The following is a 15517-nucleotide window of genomic DNA, read 5'->3' as shown; positions in this document are numbered from 1 at the left end:
AACAGTATAACACCCTGTTGTTACACTCCGAGACAGTAGGTGGCGGTATACACCGTTACAATTCTGTTTGCAACCCGCCATTAAAAAAGGAGGAGAAGAAAAAGAAGAAGAAGAAGAAGAACGGCTGTGCGACACGAACATGGCAGACTACACGGCTAAACGTGAAACTGGGGATGGGGCAGAGAGTGAACCAGTATCTCACAGAGTCAAGAGGACGAAGGCTGACGATGGTGCTGGTCGGAAAGACGCAGGGAAGGAACCTGAATGTACAAATATCCTGCAGGGGTTCAAAACATCCAGGGTGCTGAGTGACTCAGCCCGAGAGAAAAACATCTTCATCCATGGAAAGGTAACACTGAGGAGGTCTGAGGTTATTTAGGAGCTGTGCTGTTAGAAGGATCCAGTTAAGTCTAGTACTGTGGTTCTGGGGTCAGCTGAGTCCCTTTTGAGAGTAAAGGTCTTCGATAATCCCATTAAAGACTATCATTTTGAGGAGGAAAGACCCGGGATTTGATTTGGTATTTTCAAAATAATAGTCTCCGTGAAAGTGCAGTAAGCAGAAAAACCAGCTCTGCAGTGCAGTGTCCATGAGACTGGTGCATTGATTAAACACATGATCTCTATATAAAGACTTTAAAACTGTGCTCCACAGCTTGCAGATGAAGAGGCTGTGGTCATCCTGGAGAAGACTCCCATCAGAGAGGACACCCTGGCTGACCTCCTCTCTGCTTCTGTGCTGAAGCTGGAGATGAAGAACGACATCTACAGCACGTACCGATTACAGGCCCCCCCTCAGTTCAATGGTATGGTGGGAATGAATGCATGAACACAGAGCTGTGACTGTGGAGGAGAGGAGGCCAGTTAGGTAACTGTGTCCACTTTGCAGAGATAAAGACGACAGTGGTCTGTCCAGCTACTGAGAAGCACGTGAAGAAGTACCAGCGGCAGGAGAGTTTCCTGGTGGAGGAGACCGGGGAGGACTATCAGTCCATCACGCTGCCCTACCTTCAGCAGCACAACTTCAGTGTGCAGGTGAGTGCACTGTGACCACCCCTCCTGATACACCTGTAGTGTTCATACTGACACCTTCATACTAAATAAACCTTAGCATTACATGTTGCATGTTAATTAAATGTCTGTGGATTATCTAAATGTTGCATTTACGGCTCAGTGGGTCTACAACATCCTGGAGAAGAAGGCAGAGGCTGACCGGATCGTCTATGAAGATCCTGACCCAAATGTTGGCTTTGTCCTACTTCCAGATTTCAAATGGGACCAGAAACAGGTGAGAGACAGTGGATACAGTGTATTACACACACGCACACACACATGCACCGATACAGAGTCCCAGTCCGTCACCCAATCCGATGCTTGCATTGGCCTAGATATTAGAGCTGGATCCATAAACTGGAAAGTGGAGGGATCAATCCGGTGTGCAGCGAGGCTCAGCGATGACGTGGATCAAACGTCAGAGCTCCAGATGTCTGTAAAACTCACAGCAGTCACATCAAGTTTGTTGTCATGTACTTTGCCGTACAGCTCCCTCCAGGATGTTATCCTCCTGTTGGAAGTCCAGAGTTTGTTTCTTACTGTTTTCACTTTGTAGTTGAACATATTTCCACACTGCTGACATTTTAGCCACAGTGTTGCTAATGCTAACAGACTGTCCTGTGTTTGGTATTTGAAGCCGGTCATCATATTGGAAATGCTGACTCAACCTAATGTTCAGTTGACCCAGCGTCCTGCGTCCTACATCCTACATCCTACATCCTACGTCGCTTTCACTCAGCTCCTTATGCCCGCTAGTTTCCTCCTCTCGTCTTCTCTTTTAAAATCCTTACACTGGCTTCCTGTCAATCAGAGGGTAGAGTTTAAAATCCATCTGACCGTCCCAAGAGTCAGAGCAAAGCATGGAGAAGCAGCTTTTTGTCATCCTGCAGCACAGACCTGGAATAACCTCCCAGATAGATTTAGACAAGCCCCGACTCTTACCACTTTTAAGTCCAGACTAAAGACGTTCCTCTCTTTCATGCTGCTTACACTGCTCAATAATGGACTTAAACTCATTTTAAAACCTTTGAACTCATTTTTCTTTCTTTCTTAATCTTATATTTAAAATATTTTATATTTTAATGCTTATGTTTGTTTAATGTCACATTTTAAATTGGATATTTTCTGACATGGTAAGTTGTTATGGAATAAACCTGATATTGGATCTATTAGATGTTGGGCTGTCGGGCACCCTGCAGGGGTTTTCAAGAGGTCTGAGCCAGCTTCAGGCTGCGACTGGAAACAGAAAAGATTCCATGAGTATGTTTAATGTCTTAATACTCAGGAAGAAGTTCTGAGATGAATCGATGATTAAAGGTTCATTTCTGTTAAGACGAGATCAGTTGTGATTCTGTGTCCGGCGGGACAGTAAGACTCTGTACTTTTCACTGTTCTGAAGTCCGTAACTTGCAGAGAGAGGGAGAGGGAGAGAGGGAGAGAGGGGGAGAGGGAGAGGGAGAGGGAGAGGGAGAGAGAGAGGGAGAGAGAGAGAGAGAGAGAGAGAGAGAGAGAGAGAGAGAGAGAGAGAGAGAGAGAGAGAGAGAGAGAGAGAGAGAGAGAGAGAGAGAGAGAGAGATGATAGTAGTGAGACAGACAGCAGATCAAACATAACTGGCAGCATATAAAATGTAAATGTTTGAAGTGTTTGCTGTATGTTTTTGTTGATTCTTACTGTTCTGTTTTTTATTTTTAACTCTGTAAAGCACTTTGAATTGCTTCTTTTATCTTTATCCTTTAACAACAAATCTGAAGTTTAGTGCTCTCCACATAGCCTGAGAGTAATATTAAAAATGCTCTGTTGATTACCAATGCTATCAGAATGATACTGATGTAATTGCGACATTGTCAACAGGAAAAGGTGAAATCATAACCGTTATTAATCTGATGATGTGTGAAGTTCACCGCCTGTCTTCTTCCTCCAGGTGGATGATTTATACCTGATTGCCATCGCACATTGCAGAGATATTAAGAGCCTCAGAGATCTGAAGTCAGAGCATCTTCCACTGCTGAAGAACATCTTCCAGAAAGGAAAGGTAAGGACACAAGATCATCCAGAAGGGATTCTATTTCCCATAATCAACCGCTAACCATACATTATCCAGCTTATTACCCAGCTACTAACTTCCGATAAAAAAATCATTGATTAAAGGTTACTTTATTGATTTAAATGATTTATGTTTACAGTTTTAATAAATAGTCCCAGTGATTCCTCGTCAGTGATCGTTCCATGGTGATGGATTCTTCTCTTCTGTTGTGGTGGATTGAACATGAAACTGTCCTCATTCAGCTCTCCTTCTTCTCTGAGCTCTGTGGTTCACACACCTTTAAAAAGAAACTAATGTCACAACTTTGAACCCTGCTGCTATCATCACCACCGCTCATGGTTTAACTTTCTTTGGAGAGATCACTAACCTAAAGTTTCTCTCACCTGCTCCACTCCTTCATCATATTGATGGACAGGATCCAAGATGTAAACGTCTGTAGCCCGCTGATTTAGCATGCTAACGGAAGCTAGCAGTTTTAGCCACATTGTTGTGATGCTAACGGAAGCTAACAGTTTTACCTCACTTTACGTTCTATGGTGTCAACAAGCAGAAGCTAAATGTGTCTGAACTCTTTTCTGTGGATTGATTTGACATGACGTGTGATCAGTTTGTCTCTGGTGTTGCTCATGTTAGTGAAAGTTAATAACCGTTGTCAAGGGGGTTTGGACCAATCAGAATCAAGCATCTTACACAACCTGAAGATTAGTTAGACAGCCGGATAATAAGCAGTGTTAAACAAACTGAGGCGAGAGCACTGCTTAGGGGAAGACGTAAACTTCTCTGATTGTCCTTCATGGCAGTCAGAAGCACGCTAGAATTTAAATTTGACATTCATACAGGAAGTCCCAGGAACTATTGTTGAAATGAAACAAGTTCCCCTTTGACTTTGTGTTTGCAATGATTTTGTTCATTTTTCAGAGTACTTAATGCTCAAATGTAAGTGTTTGACGCTCAGTCAGCTCTGCAGTGAACGGTGCTCACAGAACACAGCACATCTAATAGTGAGGAGAGCTCCTCCTCTGCCGTGTTTCAGGCAAACCCTTCAAACCTAGAGGGAGGAAAACGTCTAATTGCTTTAAGGTACAACACAACAGTTAGCCTGTTAGCATGAAGAGACTCAGCTGGTGCTGTTTTAGATGGTGCTATATTTCATCACAGATGGATTCACTGAATCAACACGTGAGAGGAGATAAGCGCGAGTAGCAAAGACGTTTCAACACGCCTTTAAAATCCTTTTGAACTCAAAAAGCCGTGGCAGAGATCGGCCGGTGTTTTGGTTTAAACAGCGACCCTGTTAACTGGAGACTCTCAGACGGATACATCCCTCATAAACGTCTTTAGACGATCATTAAATATCTGATGAGGATATTTTGAAATCTTAATAAAAACTAAACTAGTTTGCATTCCCAGGAACTCCCTCTGTGTTTCAACAGCTGTGTAAACTCCACAAACACTGACATGTTCATCTGAAGGTCTCCAGTTTACAGGGTCACTTTTAAAACCGTAACACCGGGAGAGACCCATTCACGGTGGGCTGAGAGAAGACTACTGTTACAAGCTGCTAAATCAAGAGAATCACAGCTTCTTCTTTTGAAAAGTACACACACATACAAAAAAGATAGAACAAATAAAAACTAATGAAAGAAAGAGAAATCAAGTGAATCACAGATGTGTGTGATGTTATTGTGGACGGAGGGCGGAATAAAAACACTGAGGTTAATCTACCAATCAGACACGTTCAGCATTGCAGGCCCTGCCCCCTGAAAGTCCCAGGACCTTTGGAAAGTACTACCCCCTAGCCAGGGCCTTTCAGGGGGGAGATTATCTACCCCTGAACTAAATTTAGACATAGTTCCTGGGTAAAGTTCCTCCTGTCGAAAAATGCCTTTAGATCTCCTTCGACTGCCCCGACTGTTTGTTGTTTTTTGTTAATTTAGCAAATGAAGGAGACATTTTTTCCACTTTACAGAGATTAAGACGTCAGTGACAGAGAGGAGAGGTAGCCTCGAACATGTTTCTACAGTGACGTCTCTAACATAGATAACAACTTTCCCTGTTTGTTGTGATGAAGGAAGCCATCATGCAGCGGTACCACATTCCAGCGAATAAGCTGAGAGTCTACCTGCACTACCAGCCGTCCTACTACCACCTTCACGTCCACTTCACCAAGCTGGGCTACGAGGCACCTGGCTGCAGCGTGGAGCGGGCCCACCTTCTCTCGGACGTGATTCAGAACCTCCAGTGTGACCCCCAGTACTACAGAACCCGGACCCTGTACTTTCCCCTCAAAGCTGAGGACGGGCTCCTCAGAGAGTTCAAAGAAACAGGGAGGTTGTAACAGAAGTTCATAACGCTACAGACATAATGCAGTTCAGTCAGTCATGATGATGTGATGATGTTTAAAGCTGGTCTGTGCTCGACGTGTTGTCACCTTCATGTTTCCATATTCAGATTATAGAGTGAGTTAAAGGAGCGGGGAAAGACTTCTGCTTTGACATTTTAATGTTTTTGTATCTTTTTCTTTTTACGTTTGCTGAATTTTGCCGACTGAATAAAGATATAACTTTTTTTCTACTCAGCCTGATGACATTCTGTTTTTCATCAAACACTGGTGATCAGGTAGAAACATTTCATCTTCACCTTCATGGATGCTTTTAAACATGGATGCATTTCAAACTGTTTTATTTTTAAGATTCATTACTGTGCAAACACTAGATGGCAGCATTTTAGAAAAGAGAAACAAACTCCAGACTTCAGTCATTGTTCTGTTTGTCATCATTTCACAGATTAGCATGACTTGTATGTTATAAGCTACAGCGTTGCATGCCATTTAAGAGATAGGTGTGATTAAAGAATTAAACTACAAACTGACTCCCAAAGTTAAACACTTTACTGTCAATAAGCTTCGTACACAAGCACTTCTTATTCATTCAAATTCAACATTCATTTGTATGATTCTAATGTGACAGGAGAGTGGGTGTTCAGACCACTCCCAATGCCATCATTCCAACAGAAAACACGCCAAAGTGCCCTCTGGGATTCTTCTGTAGTCGAAACATTAAAAATTGCCTTCTCTGGTGTTTGTATCACTTGTGGTAGTAGTTTTTTTGCATGCTTCAAAAAAGGTGCTCAGCTACCTGGCTATTCAATGAGCCCTGAAGTTCAGAGACCAGGTTAATCCTCCTCAAGACTTCCTGAGGGTCTTTGGTGTTGGCTTCATGGAATTCGTCTTACAACACAGTGTTCAGACAATGTCCCTCTTTATCAGGTGTGTTCAGCATTTCAGTTAGCCAGGGTAGCGAGACTTTCAGTTTTCTCTGCTGCCCTGCTGTGATACTCTCTGGGGTGGATGCAGCCAGTCTTCCCTCATGTGGCTGAAAAGGTGGTGATTGTGGGCAACGAAGGTTGGCATGGGTTGCCAATCCCCTGGCAAAATCATACACAGACATTTGGGAGATGCCTCCTAGACAACAGCAGATCTGTGAAATCTCTTGGAAACTTTGCTCTGAGATTAAACTTCAAACTGTACACCACACCATGAGGGCACAGAATCACAGACCAGCCACCTTTAAAAAAAAGAGAGAAGAGGAATACTTATTTGAACATGAATGACAAATGTTATGATAGAAACCTCTTCTGTACCACATGTAATCATTACCAGATGCTCCCCAGATTCTCTGAAGTATCTTGTCATAAGAGTGTCTCAGTCCTATAACAAGATCCATCCTCATGATGGATTAAGGTGGGGTCAGACTGAGTCTTATCCTGTCTTGGTGTTGGGTCTCTGTTCATAGTTTAACATAGAGTGGTCTAGACCTGCTCTGTTTGTAAAAGAGTCTTGAGATAACGTTTGTTGTGATTTGGCGCTATACAAATAAAGATTGATCGGTTGATCCCTTTGAATCTATATTGCAGGCCTTACACAGCTTGTGCACAGTTGACTCCTGTTAAAACAAAGGAGAAAACCTTGAAGGGTATGTCTCCATATAGCTTTTTGTCAGAGAACCACACTTGTTGAGCTAATAAGTGCTTCTTCACAAATACCTGTCTGAATATGATGTAAGTGTTTCTCTGATAAAGCACTGAAAAAAGATTTGTTTCTGTGACAATGTTCAAACAGAGAACATTTTGAAACAAAAATGAAAGCACCTGACATTATCATTTAACACATGTTGAGACAGAAACGTTAGCACTCTTGAAGAAACACATTTTTACCCTGTACCCTGAAATATTACAGGATGATACAAATTTAAATACACTTAAATCTGGGGTTGGTAGTCAGATTTAGATCCACTTTTTGTCATACTGGTTAACATGATCTTTATGTCCTGATGGTAATCAATACATAATGTGTTCATAAAAAAGAGGTAAAAAAAGCTGCTATCTACAGCCGGAGTAAACCTGGGAAAACACCAACCAATCCCTGCCATCAGGAGCCAAATGATGAAACCAATCAGATCCCGTCCTGCCATTCTGCCCGCCTCCTGTAGAGCGTACATTTCATGTTTGTTTGTGTTTTTAACTTTCACTATGAGAATGTTTTGGTGTTTTCTTACCGCTGAGTGAGACATGAGTTGACGTAGTGCAAAACACAAACCATGTGCTGAGGACCGGTTTTGAATCAGTCACCATCATATGGTCGTGAATCAGCGGCGCTCGTGCATGTGAGCGGGGGCGTCGTTTTGGAGGAGCTCCGAGGGGAGGGGGGGAGAGGTTAGACGGAGTCCTGAGGAAATGCTACATTCAAATTCATGCTAGCATTCCGTGACTACCAACCAAGCGGCAACCTCCGGTTTCAAAATATGAGTCCAATGCGGAAGTGCTGAAAACTGCAGTTCATCGAGGATCCGCTTGAGGCTGGCTCCGGAAGTACCAGAAACCACATACACACCCATTCAAAAAAGACGATCCTTACAGCAGAAATAAACATGTTTACAGTCTGGTTCAAAAAACGAGTGTAGTCTGGATAGCTCATTTCTCGATTGGCACACACTGTAGGGGAGGTGAATGTTTTTCCTACGTGGTAATTTAGAAGATATAAAGATTATGAGTCATCCAATGAGAGGCACAGCTGACTTGATTGACAGGCAGGAACACTGTAGCTGTTGGCTAGGAGATTCAAACTCCACCTCTTTACGTCACAATCGCTCGACAGCAGCAATATGTCTGCCGACGACGACTGGCCTCAAAACAGCGCTTCAGAAACAGATGGGTGACATCACGGATACTACGTCCATATTTTATACAGTCTATGCTACCAACCCTAGCTTTAAACATATCCGGCTGTTCCTTCTGCTTCAACCTGCCGGTCTTCTGAAACCATGTTGACTTCTGCTTCAGAGGATGAGTGAGCCAGAGAAACTTTTTCATACTCTGTGTTTGACACAAGCACTGACTTGTGAGTTTTTTTCTCAGTCCATGGGGCCCAGAGATCAAAACTTGGTTTAACTGGAAGGACACTTTTTTGCTCTAACTGAAGGAAAAAGCAAAAAAAAAAAAAAACACAACTGGTAAGATTAAGTTTAAAATTTTAACTTGTGTTATATATAGACAAATCTAGATTAAAAATTTAAAAATGAAAAATCCTCATGCAATCATCTCCTGCTGGACTAAGTCCCAGAATGTTTCTACATCCACTTCACCACAGTAGTCCTCTGGAGCTCCTTTAATTTCACTCACTAGAAGAAACAGGATATTTTGAGAAAAAACATGCAAGTTAAAAAAAATATGTGATTGTGCATATTAAAAAACTCCAATCTACATTAAATGCTAAGCTAACCTGGTAAATTGAATACTCCTTTCTTGTGGAGATCCATCACAGCTACCTGAGGGTGGTATCCACAACACACACAAGAGAAGGAGTAATCATGGCCAATGAGTGCCTCAAAGTGGCAGTAAGCATGAAGGATGGTGTCTCTTGGTGGAAACCTCACATTCCTCAAGCATTCCAGTGAGTTGATCACTTTTGACACTGAGACGCTGTTCTGAAACAAACAATCATATGATAAATATAATTACATAGTGTACTTATATGTCTTACGAACACCCAGACACAAAACACTTCACAACTTTTGCCACCAAAATATTCTACTGTACCTACCTGCAAGTTGTGCCTCAAAAACAAGCACATTTCAAGGCTTAGTACAACATGGTCGTTGAAATTATGGAGACCATCTGTCCACTCCTGGTATCTATACACCATATTGCATTATGGACACTGCTTGAAATATGTCGAGACATCTGGAGGGGAACATAAGAAGTAAATAAAACGGTAATGTTTAAAAGCTATTTCTGTCAAGGGTGAGACAAAGCAATGACTTACTCTCAATGACCCCTTTTGAAGAATTTCCAAGCTGTACTGACCCTGGGCAGACAGTACATGTTGTTTCTTTGGGATGGAGCTCCGTCAAAAAGTCGGTTACAGCTTTTGGTTTTGTGAGGTCTTCTGGGATGTTTTCTGGGAGTCTTTTGTGAAGGTACAAATACTGCACCAGCTGCTTTAACTGTGGATGTGATGGTGGATATGCAGAGCTTGGAGGTTTTTCAGGTGTGTTTGTTTTAAAGATGTTTGGATCAAGTTGAAACAAGTGCCATCTACAAATATTTTTGTGTACACGACACTCTTGGTTTAGCACAAAGACAGTGCCATGTGTTTTCTGTCTGATTGTAAGTAACCATTAATTTTCCAAGGCGACTGTAATGGTTCAGCCTTGGCTCATGGACCGAAAAACCAAACTGCCCCTGGGTTTCCTTCAGACTGACCTGGACGCAGAGAGGCACATGGGAAGCCTGAGCACGACTTTGTCTTTTAAGACAGGCTGCTTTTTTCCCCTCCCTAAAAAACTGTAGCTGCACCACAGCAGTTAAGGTCTCCTCTTTAAGGCACTCCTCCTGTGCCGTGTCTGTGCAGTACTGCAGTGAGCAGATGTGCTCACAGTGCTTTGGTAAGAGGCCACTTCATACTGCCATTAAATGATACTGGCTGCATTCCTCCAGCTCACACTGTACTTTATGAACATGCCCCTACGTTTTATTCTGAACATAAATTGGCACAGAGAAGCCATGCTTTTTCTTTACTGCAGATATGCCATTGGTTGCATCTACACAGACACTCTTTAAATGATCATGAGCTGTTATGTCCTTTCTTTGTTTGGTATGTTTCCTTTGGATATGTGTACGGACATTCTTCCGGTACAATGTGAGGCTACAGTGAGGACATGTCACCATTTTGGACCGTGCTTTAGGTGTTATTGTATCCTGTGGTTTAGGGATGATCAATGAGGATGTGACTTGACGAGGAGAAGAAGCCAATGAAAAAGAGGGGGCAACTGGTGCAGGTGCAGCTTTTAGAGAAGGAGACGGGGCAACTGGTGCAGGTGCAGCTTTTGGGGAAGGAGAGGGGGCAACTGGTGCAGGTGCAGCTTTTGGGGAAGGAGAGGGGGCAACTGGTGCAGGTGCAGCTTTTAGAGAAGGAGAGGGGGCAGCTGGTGCAGGTGCAGCTTTTAGAGAAGGAGAGGGAGCAACTGGTGCAGGTGCAGCTTTTAGAGAAGGAGAGGGGGCAACTGGTGCAGGTGCAGCTTTTAGAGAAGGAGAGGGAGCAGCAGGTGCAGCTTTTAGAGAAGGAGAGGGAGCAACTGGTGCAGGTGCAGCTTTTGGGGAAGGAGAGGGGGCAACTGGTGCAGGTGCAGCTTTTAGAGAAGGATAGGGGGCAACTGGTGCAGGTGCAGCTTTTAGAGAAGGAGAGGGGGGCAACTGGTGCAGGTGCAGCTTTTAGAGAAGGAGAGGGGGCAACTGGTGCAGGTGCAGCTTTTAGAGAAGGAGAGGGAGCAACTGGTGCAGGTGCAGCTTTTAGAGAAGGAGAGGGGGCAACTGGTGCAGGTGCAGCTTTTAGAGAAGGAGAGGGAGCAGCAGGTGCAGCTTTTAGAGAAGGAGAGGGAGCAACTGGTGCAGGTGCAGCTTTTGGGGAAGGAGAGGGGGCAACTGGTGCAGGTGCAGCTTTTAGAGAAGGAGAGGGGGCAACTGGTGCAGGTGCAGCTTTTAGAGAAGGAGAGGGAGCAGCAGGTGCAGCTTTTAGAGAAGGAGAGGGAGCAACTGGTGCAGGTGCAGCTTTTGGGGAAGGAGAGGGGGCAACTGGTGCAGGTGCAGCTTTTAGAGAAGGAGAGGGGGCAACTGGTGCAGGTGCAGCTTTTAGAGAAGGAGAGGGGGCAACTGGTGCAGGTGCAGCTTTTAGAGAAGGAGAGGGGGCAACTGGTGCAGGTGCAGCTTTTAGAGAAGGAGAGGGAGCAACTGGTGCAGGTGCAGCTTTTAGAGAAGGAGAGGGGGCAACTGGTGCAGGTGCAGCTTTTAGAGAAGGAGAGGGAGCTGCAGGTGCAGCTTTTAGATAAGGAGAGGGAGCAACTGGTGCAGGTGCAGCTTTTGGGGAAGGAGAGGGGGCAACTGGTGCAGGTGCAGCTTTTAGAGAAGGAGAGGGGGCAACTGGTGCAGGTGCAGCTTTTAGAGAAGGAGAGGGGGCAACTGGTGCAGGTGCAGCTTTTAGAGAAGGAGAGGGAGCAACTGGTGCAGGTGCAGCTTTTAGAGAAGGAGAGGGGGCAACTGGTGCAGGTGCAGCTTTTAGAGAAGGAGAGGGAGCAGCAGGTGCAGCTTTTAGAGAAGGAGAGGGAGCAACTGGTGCAGGTGCAGCTTTTGGAGAAGGAGAGGGAGCAACTGGTGCAGGTTCAGCTTTTGGGGAAGGAGAGGGGGCAACTGGTGCAGGTGCAGCTTTTAGAGAAGGAGAGGGGGCAACTGGTGCAGGTGCAGCTTTTAGAGAAGGAGAGGGGGCAACTGGTGCAGGTGCAGCTTTTAGAGAAGGAGAGGGGGCAACTGGTGCAGGTGCAGCTTTTAGAGAAGGAGAGGGAGCAACTGGTGCAGGTGCAGCTTTTAGAGAAGGAGAGGGGGCAACTGGTGCAGGTGCAGCTTTTAGAGAAGGAGAGGGAGCAGCAGGTGCAGCTTTTAGAGAAGGAGAGGGAGCAACTGGTGCAGGTGCAGCTTTTGGGGAAGGAGAGGGGGCAACTGGTGCAGGTGCAGCTTTTAGAGAAGGAGAGGGGGCAACTGGTGCAGGTGCAGCTTTTAGAGAAGGAGAGGGGGCAACTGGTGCAGGTGCAGCTTTTAGAGAAGGAGAGGGGGCAACTGGTGCAGGTGCAGCTTTTAGAGAAGGAGAGGGAGCAACTGGTGCAGGTGCAGCTTTTAGAGAAGGAGAGGGGGCAACTGGTGCAGGTGCAGCTTTTAGAGAAGGAGAGGGAGCAGCAGGTGCAGCTTTTAGAGAAGGAGAGGGAGCAACTGGTGCAGGTGCAGCTTTTGGGGAAGGAGAGGGGGCAACTGGTGCAGGTGCAGCTTTTAGAGAAGGAGATGGGGCAACTGGTGCAGGTGCAGCTTTTAGAGAAGGAGAGGGGGCAACTGGTGCAGGTGCAGCTTTTAGAGAAGGAGAGGGGGCAACTGGTGCAGGTGCAGCTTTTAGAGAAGGAGAGGGGGCAACTGGTGCAGGTGCAGCTTTTAGAGAAGGAGAGGGGGCAACTGGTGCAGGTGCAGCTTTTAGAGAAGGAGAGGGAGCAACTGGTGCAGGTGCAGCTTTTGAAGGAGAAGGAATGACTTGCATGGGTTCAGCAGAGGTAGGTAAGCATTGGGCACAGCTGCACACCTTGAGGTGTAAGTCCATATCGCTTCTCCGGATAATGGTTCTGCCACACAGGGGGCAATGGAAATGACCCACATCTCGGCACTGTAGGTTGCAACGGCAGATAAACATATTTAAAATGAATAGAAGGAAAACAAAGAGATTATTACAGACATAAAATAGAACAATAGAAAAATAAGTTATATAACTCAGGAGTTCCCAAAGTGTGGGCCGGCACCCCCTTGGCAGTCGCGAGACACAAATGGGGGTCACATGATGTCTTCCAGAATGTTGTTGGGTTTTTTTTATCTACAAATAGTACATTTAACCCATTATAGTAAAATATATTGACAAAAATAGTAGCTAAACTTGAAATAAACCCTTGAAAATAAAACATGTAATGAGTTTTCTGCCTTTCTTTGTTTCCAGATGACTCCTAAGTTTAGGGTTAGTGAACAGTTAATTATCAAAAGCATCAGTAGCAGCAGGTTAATTCATAACAGCACAGGAAACACAGACACATGCTCATATAGGTAGGGTCATATTTTAGGGTTGCAAGCTGAAAAGTTTGGGAACCCCTGATATAACTAATAGGACTCATGTGTGTGTACCAGCATTGATATCAGACATGCATTTACACAATAGGCTGTCTACACACATGCAAATCTTACCTTTAAATGCTATTGCATTTTTTACATGTACATCCAAGTGCCGCTCAAACTTGAGAGGTGGAAAGGACTTCAGTTTGGGGCAAATGGGACAGTGGTACTGCTTGCAGCACGTTGTGCAGCAGTTGACTTCAGACTTCAGAGTCAAAATTGAAACATGCATCTGCAGAAGAAAAAAGACAAATTTAACACAGTGCATCAGTGAACTGGTTTCATTTGAAAAGTTATCTTTAATCATATGATTACACATACAGAAAGATAATACAAACAAGCAGATTTGCTCAGAGAATTATTTCTATGGAAGACAACTTAATCAACACAAACCCTCAAATCTACATTTACAGTGCATGCAGTTCAAATTTACATTATGAACAACTTCTGTTAAATATTACGCAAACCATGCCATCTCGTTTTAATGGACACAAAACAAGAACAAATCAAACCTCAGAGTTTCATTCAGGGTGAACAGTGAACTGTTATTATATCAACGTTTCAATTACCACTGTTATTACAATCTAATGTCAGTGAAGGGACGGGGAGTTGTATTTTTGGATGGAGAGATTCATCTGTAACTAATAGTCAGTCTGAACAGTGCAAGTGTCGAGAATTAATCATTCTATCCATACATTCACGAAAACACTGGTCACCTATCGTGAACTCAAAGTGCAGCAGATATAATGGAGCTGTGGGACTTACACGGTCCTGGCAGCTGTTTTCCTTGGCAGTTCTATACAGACTGAACCTTTTTATTTTATTTTTTTCTTACATTTGTACGTTTGCAAGAAATGTTTAATACAATTTTAAAAAAACTTGTAACTTAAACGCACAATATGTAGAGGAGGAGGACATGGAGGAGGAGCTGGAGGTGGAGGAGCCTATCTTTTTTGCATTTAATTATGTCTTGACTGAATATGAGAAAAAAGAAATAAATTAAATAAGAGCAACAATTATTTTTTTTTAACTATAAGGGCATGTGGACCCTGTGGAGGTGGTGGCTGACAGGAGAATTATGGCCAAGCTGTCGTATTTGATGAGCATTTTTTTTCTATATATATTCTTGTTAAATTCTTGTACTGTACACCTTTTTGTTTGCTGCTGTAACTCCATGAATTTGGGACAAATAATAGAGTATCTTATCTTATCTTATGTCAGTTTTCAGTTTATAATTCATTGGGAAAGTTTCTTCCAAGTATCATAAACTGTTTGGACTATTTCTCCTTTCACTAGTTTTAAGGACTTGAGGTATAATTTAAATTGATTTTAAAAAATAGATAACATTCGGGGATGACTTTAAAAGTCTATTTTTGTGTATAAAGAATTTTGCTAGACACAGAATCACATTAATGCAGAGTTCATCATTCGTGTTGTTTAAATTATACCAAACATCACATCATCTCTGGAGGTAGAAGGTGGAAGTGATGAGACTTCCTTTGCAATCCATTTGTGGATTTCAACTCAAAACCATAGACTTTATAATGCATGAGTCACATTGCATGAGAAAAATACATTGTCTGTGGTTTCTGTCATTTTTGCAAAATGAACAAACGTTTCATCCATATTGAAAAGCAGTCTAAGAAGTTCTTTTGAGGGATAAATGTTATTCATCATTTTGAAATGTGTTTCTTTAGTTTTAGGGGGTAAAGGGATTTAGCTACATAGGCCAAAGCTGTTTTTTGAACCAGGCTGTAAACATGTTTATTTCTGCTGTAAAGATCGTCTTCTTTGAATGGGTGTGTATGTGGTTTCTGGTGTTTCTGCAGCCAGCCTCTAGTGGATGCTTTATGAATTGCAGTTTATAACACTGGAGGTTGCCCCTTGGATGGTAATCATCAGAGATTCAAATTGTTCGTTTTTACTCACATCTCACTCAGTGAACAAGTCCGCCCTCTAGTGCTGGGATCATGTAACTGCTCGTTGTATGATGACACCAGTCTAAATAACTGCAGTGTTAAATTATGAGTTCAAATATAACATGAATGATTCATGTGCACGTGCTGGAGGTTCATTCTTTATATATACTGACTCAGATACGCATGTTTCATGTTTCTTACTTCATGGTACAAGTTTCTTGAAGCATGTAGTTTGTGCTTATAGAATAAAAAGTT

At 43.4% G+C, this 15517-nt stretch overlaps 1 protein-coding gene across 1 annotated transcript; it reads left to right on the top strand.

The window, feature by feature from the left end:
* The first annotated feature begins 63 nt into the window (after positions 1-63).
* On the top strand, positions 64-5673 carry dcps (decapping enzyme, scavenger). The gene is made up of 6 exons (XM_034690694.1): positions 64-349; positions 653-803; positions 887-1032; positions 1172-1285; positions 2973-3083; positions 5167-5673. The coding sequence occupies exons 1-6, from the start codon at positions 140-142 to the stop codon at positions 5431-5433; spliced, it is 999 nt and encodes a 332-aa protein (XP_034546585.1). The 5' UTR covers positions 64-139; the 3' UTR covers positions 5434-5673.
* The last annotated feature ends 9844 nt before the right edge of the window (positions 5674-15517 follow it).

The sequence above is a fragment of the Notolabrus celidotus genome, chromosome 8, assembly GCF_009762535.1.
Source record: "Notolabrus celidotus isolate fNotCel1 chromosome 8, fNotCel1.pri, whole genome shotgun sequence".
NCBI lineage: Eukaryota > Metazoa > Chordata > Actinopteri > Labriformes > Labridae > Notolabrus > Notolabrus celidotus.
Note: the sequence above shows the minus strand (reverse complement) of the source record. Positions and strands in the feature narration are given on the sequence as shown.

Bases quoted from the DNA above. Each gene is read 5' to 3' on its own strand.
- dcps (XM_034690694.1), top strand. From the start codon at position 140: ATGGCAGACTACACGGCTAAACGTGAAACTGGGGATGGGGCAGAGAGT. The intron at 804-886 runs GTATGGTGGGAA...TCCACTTTGCAG, and splicing joins GGCCCCCCCTCAGTTCAATG to AGATAAAGACGACAGTGGTC. The intron at 3,084-5,166 runs GTAAGGACACAA...GTTGTGATGAAG, and splicing joins ACATCTTCCAGAAAGGAAAG to GAAGCCATCATGCAGCGGTA.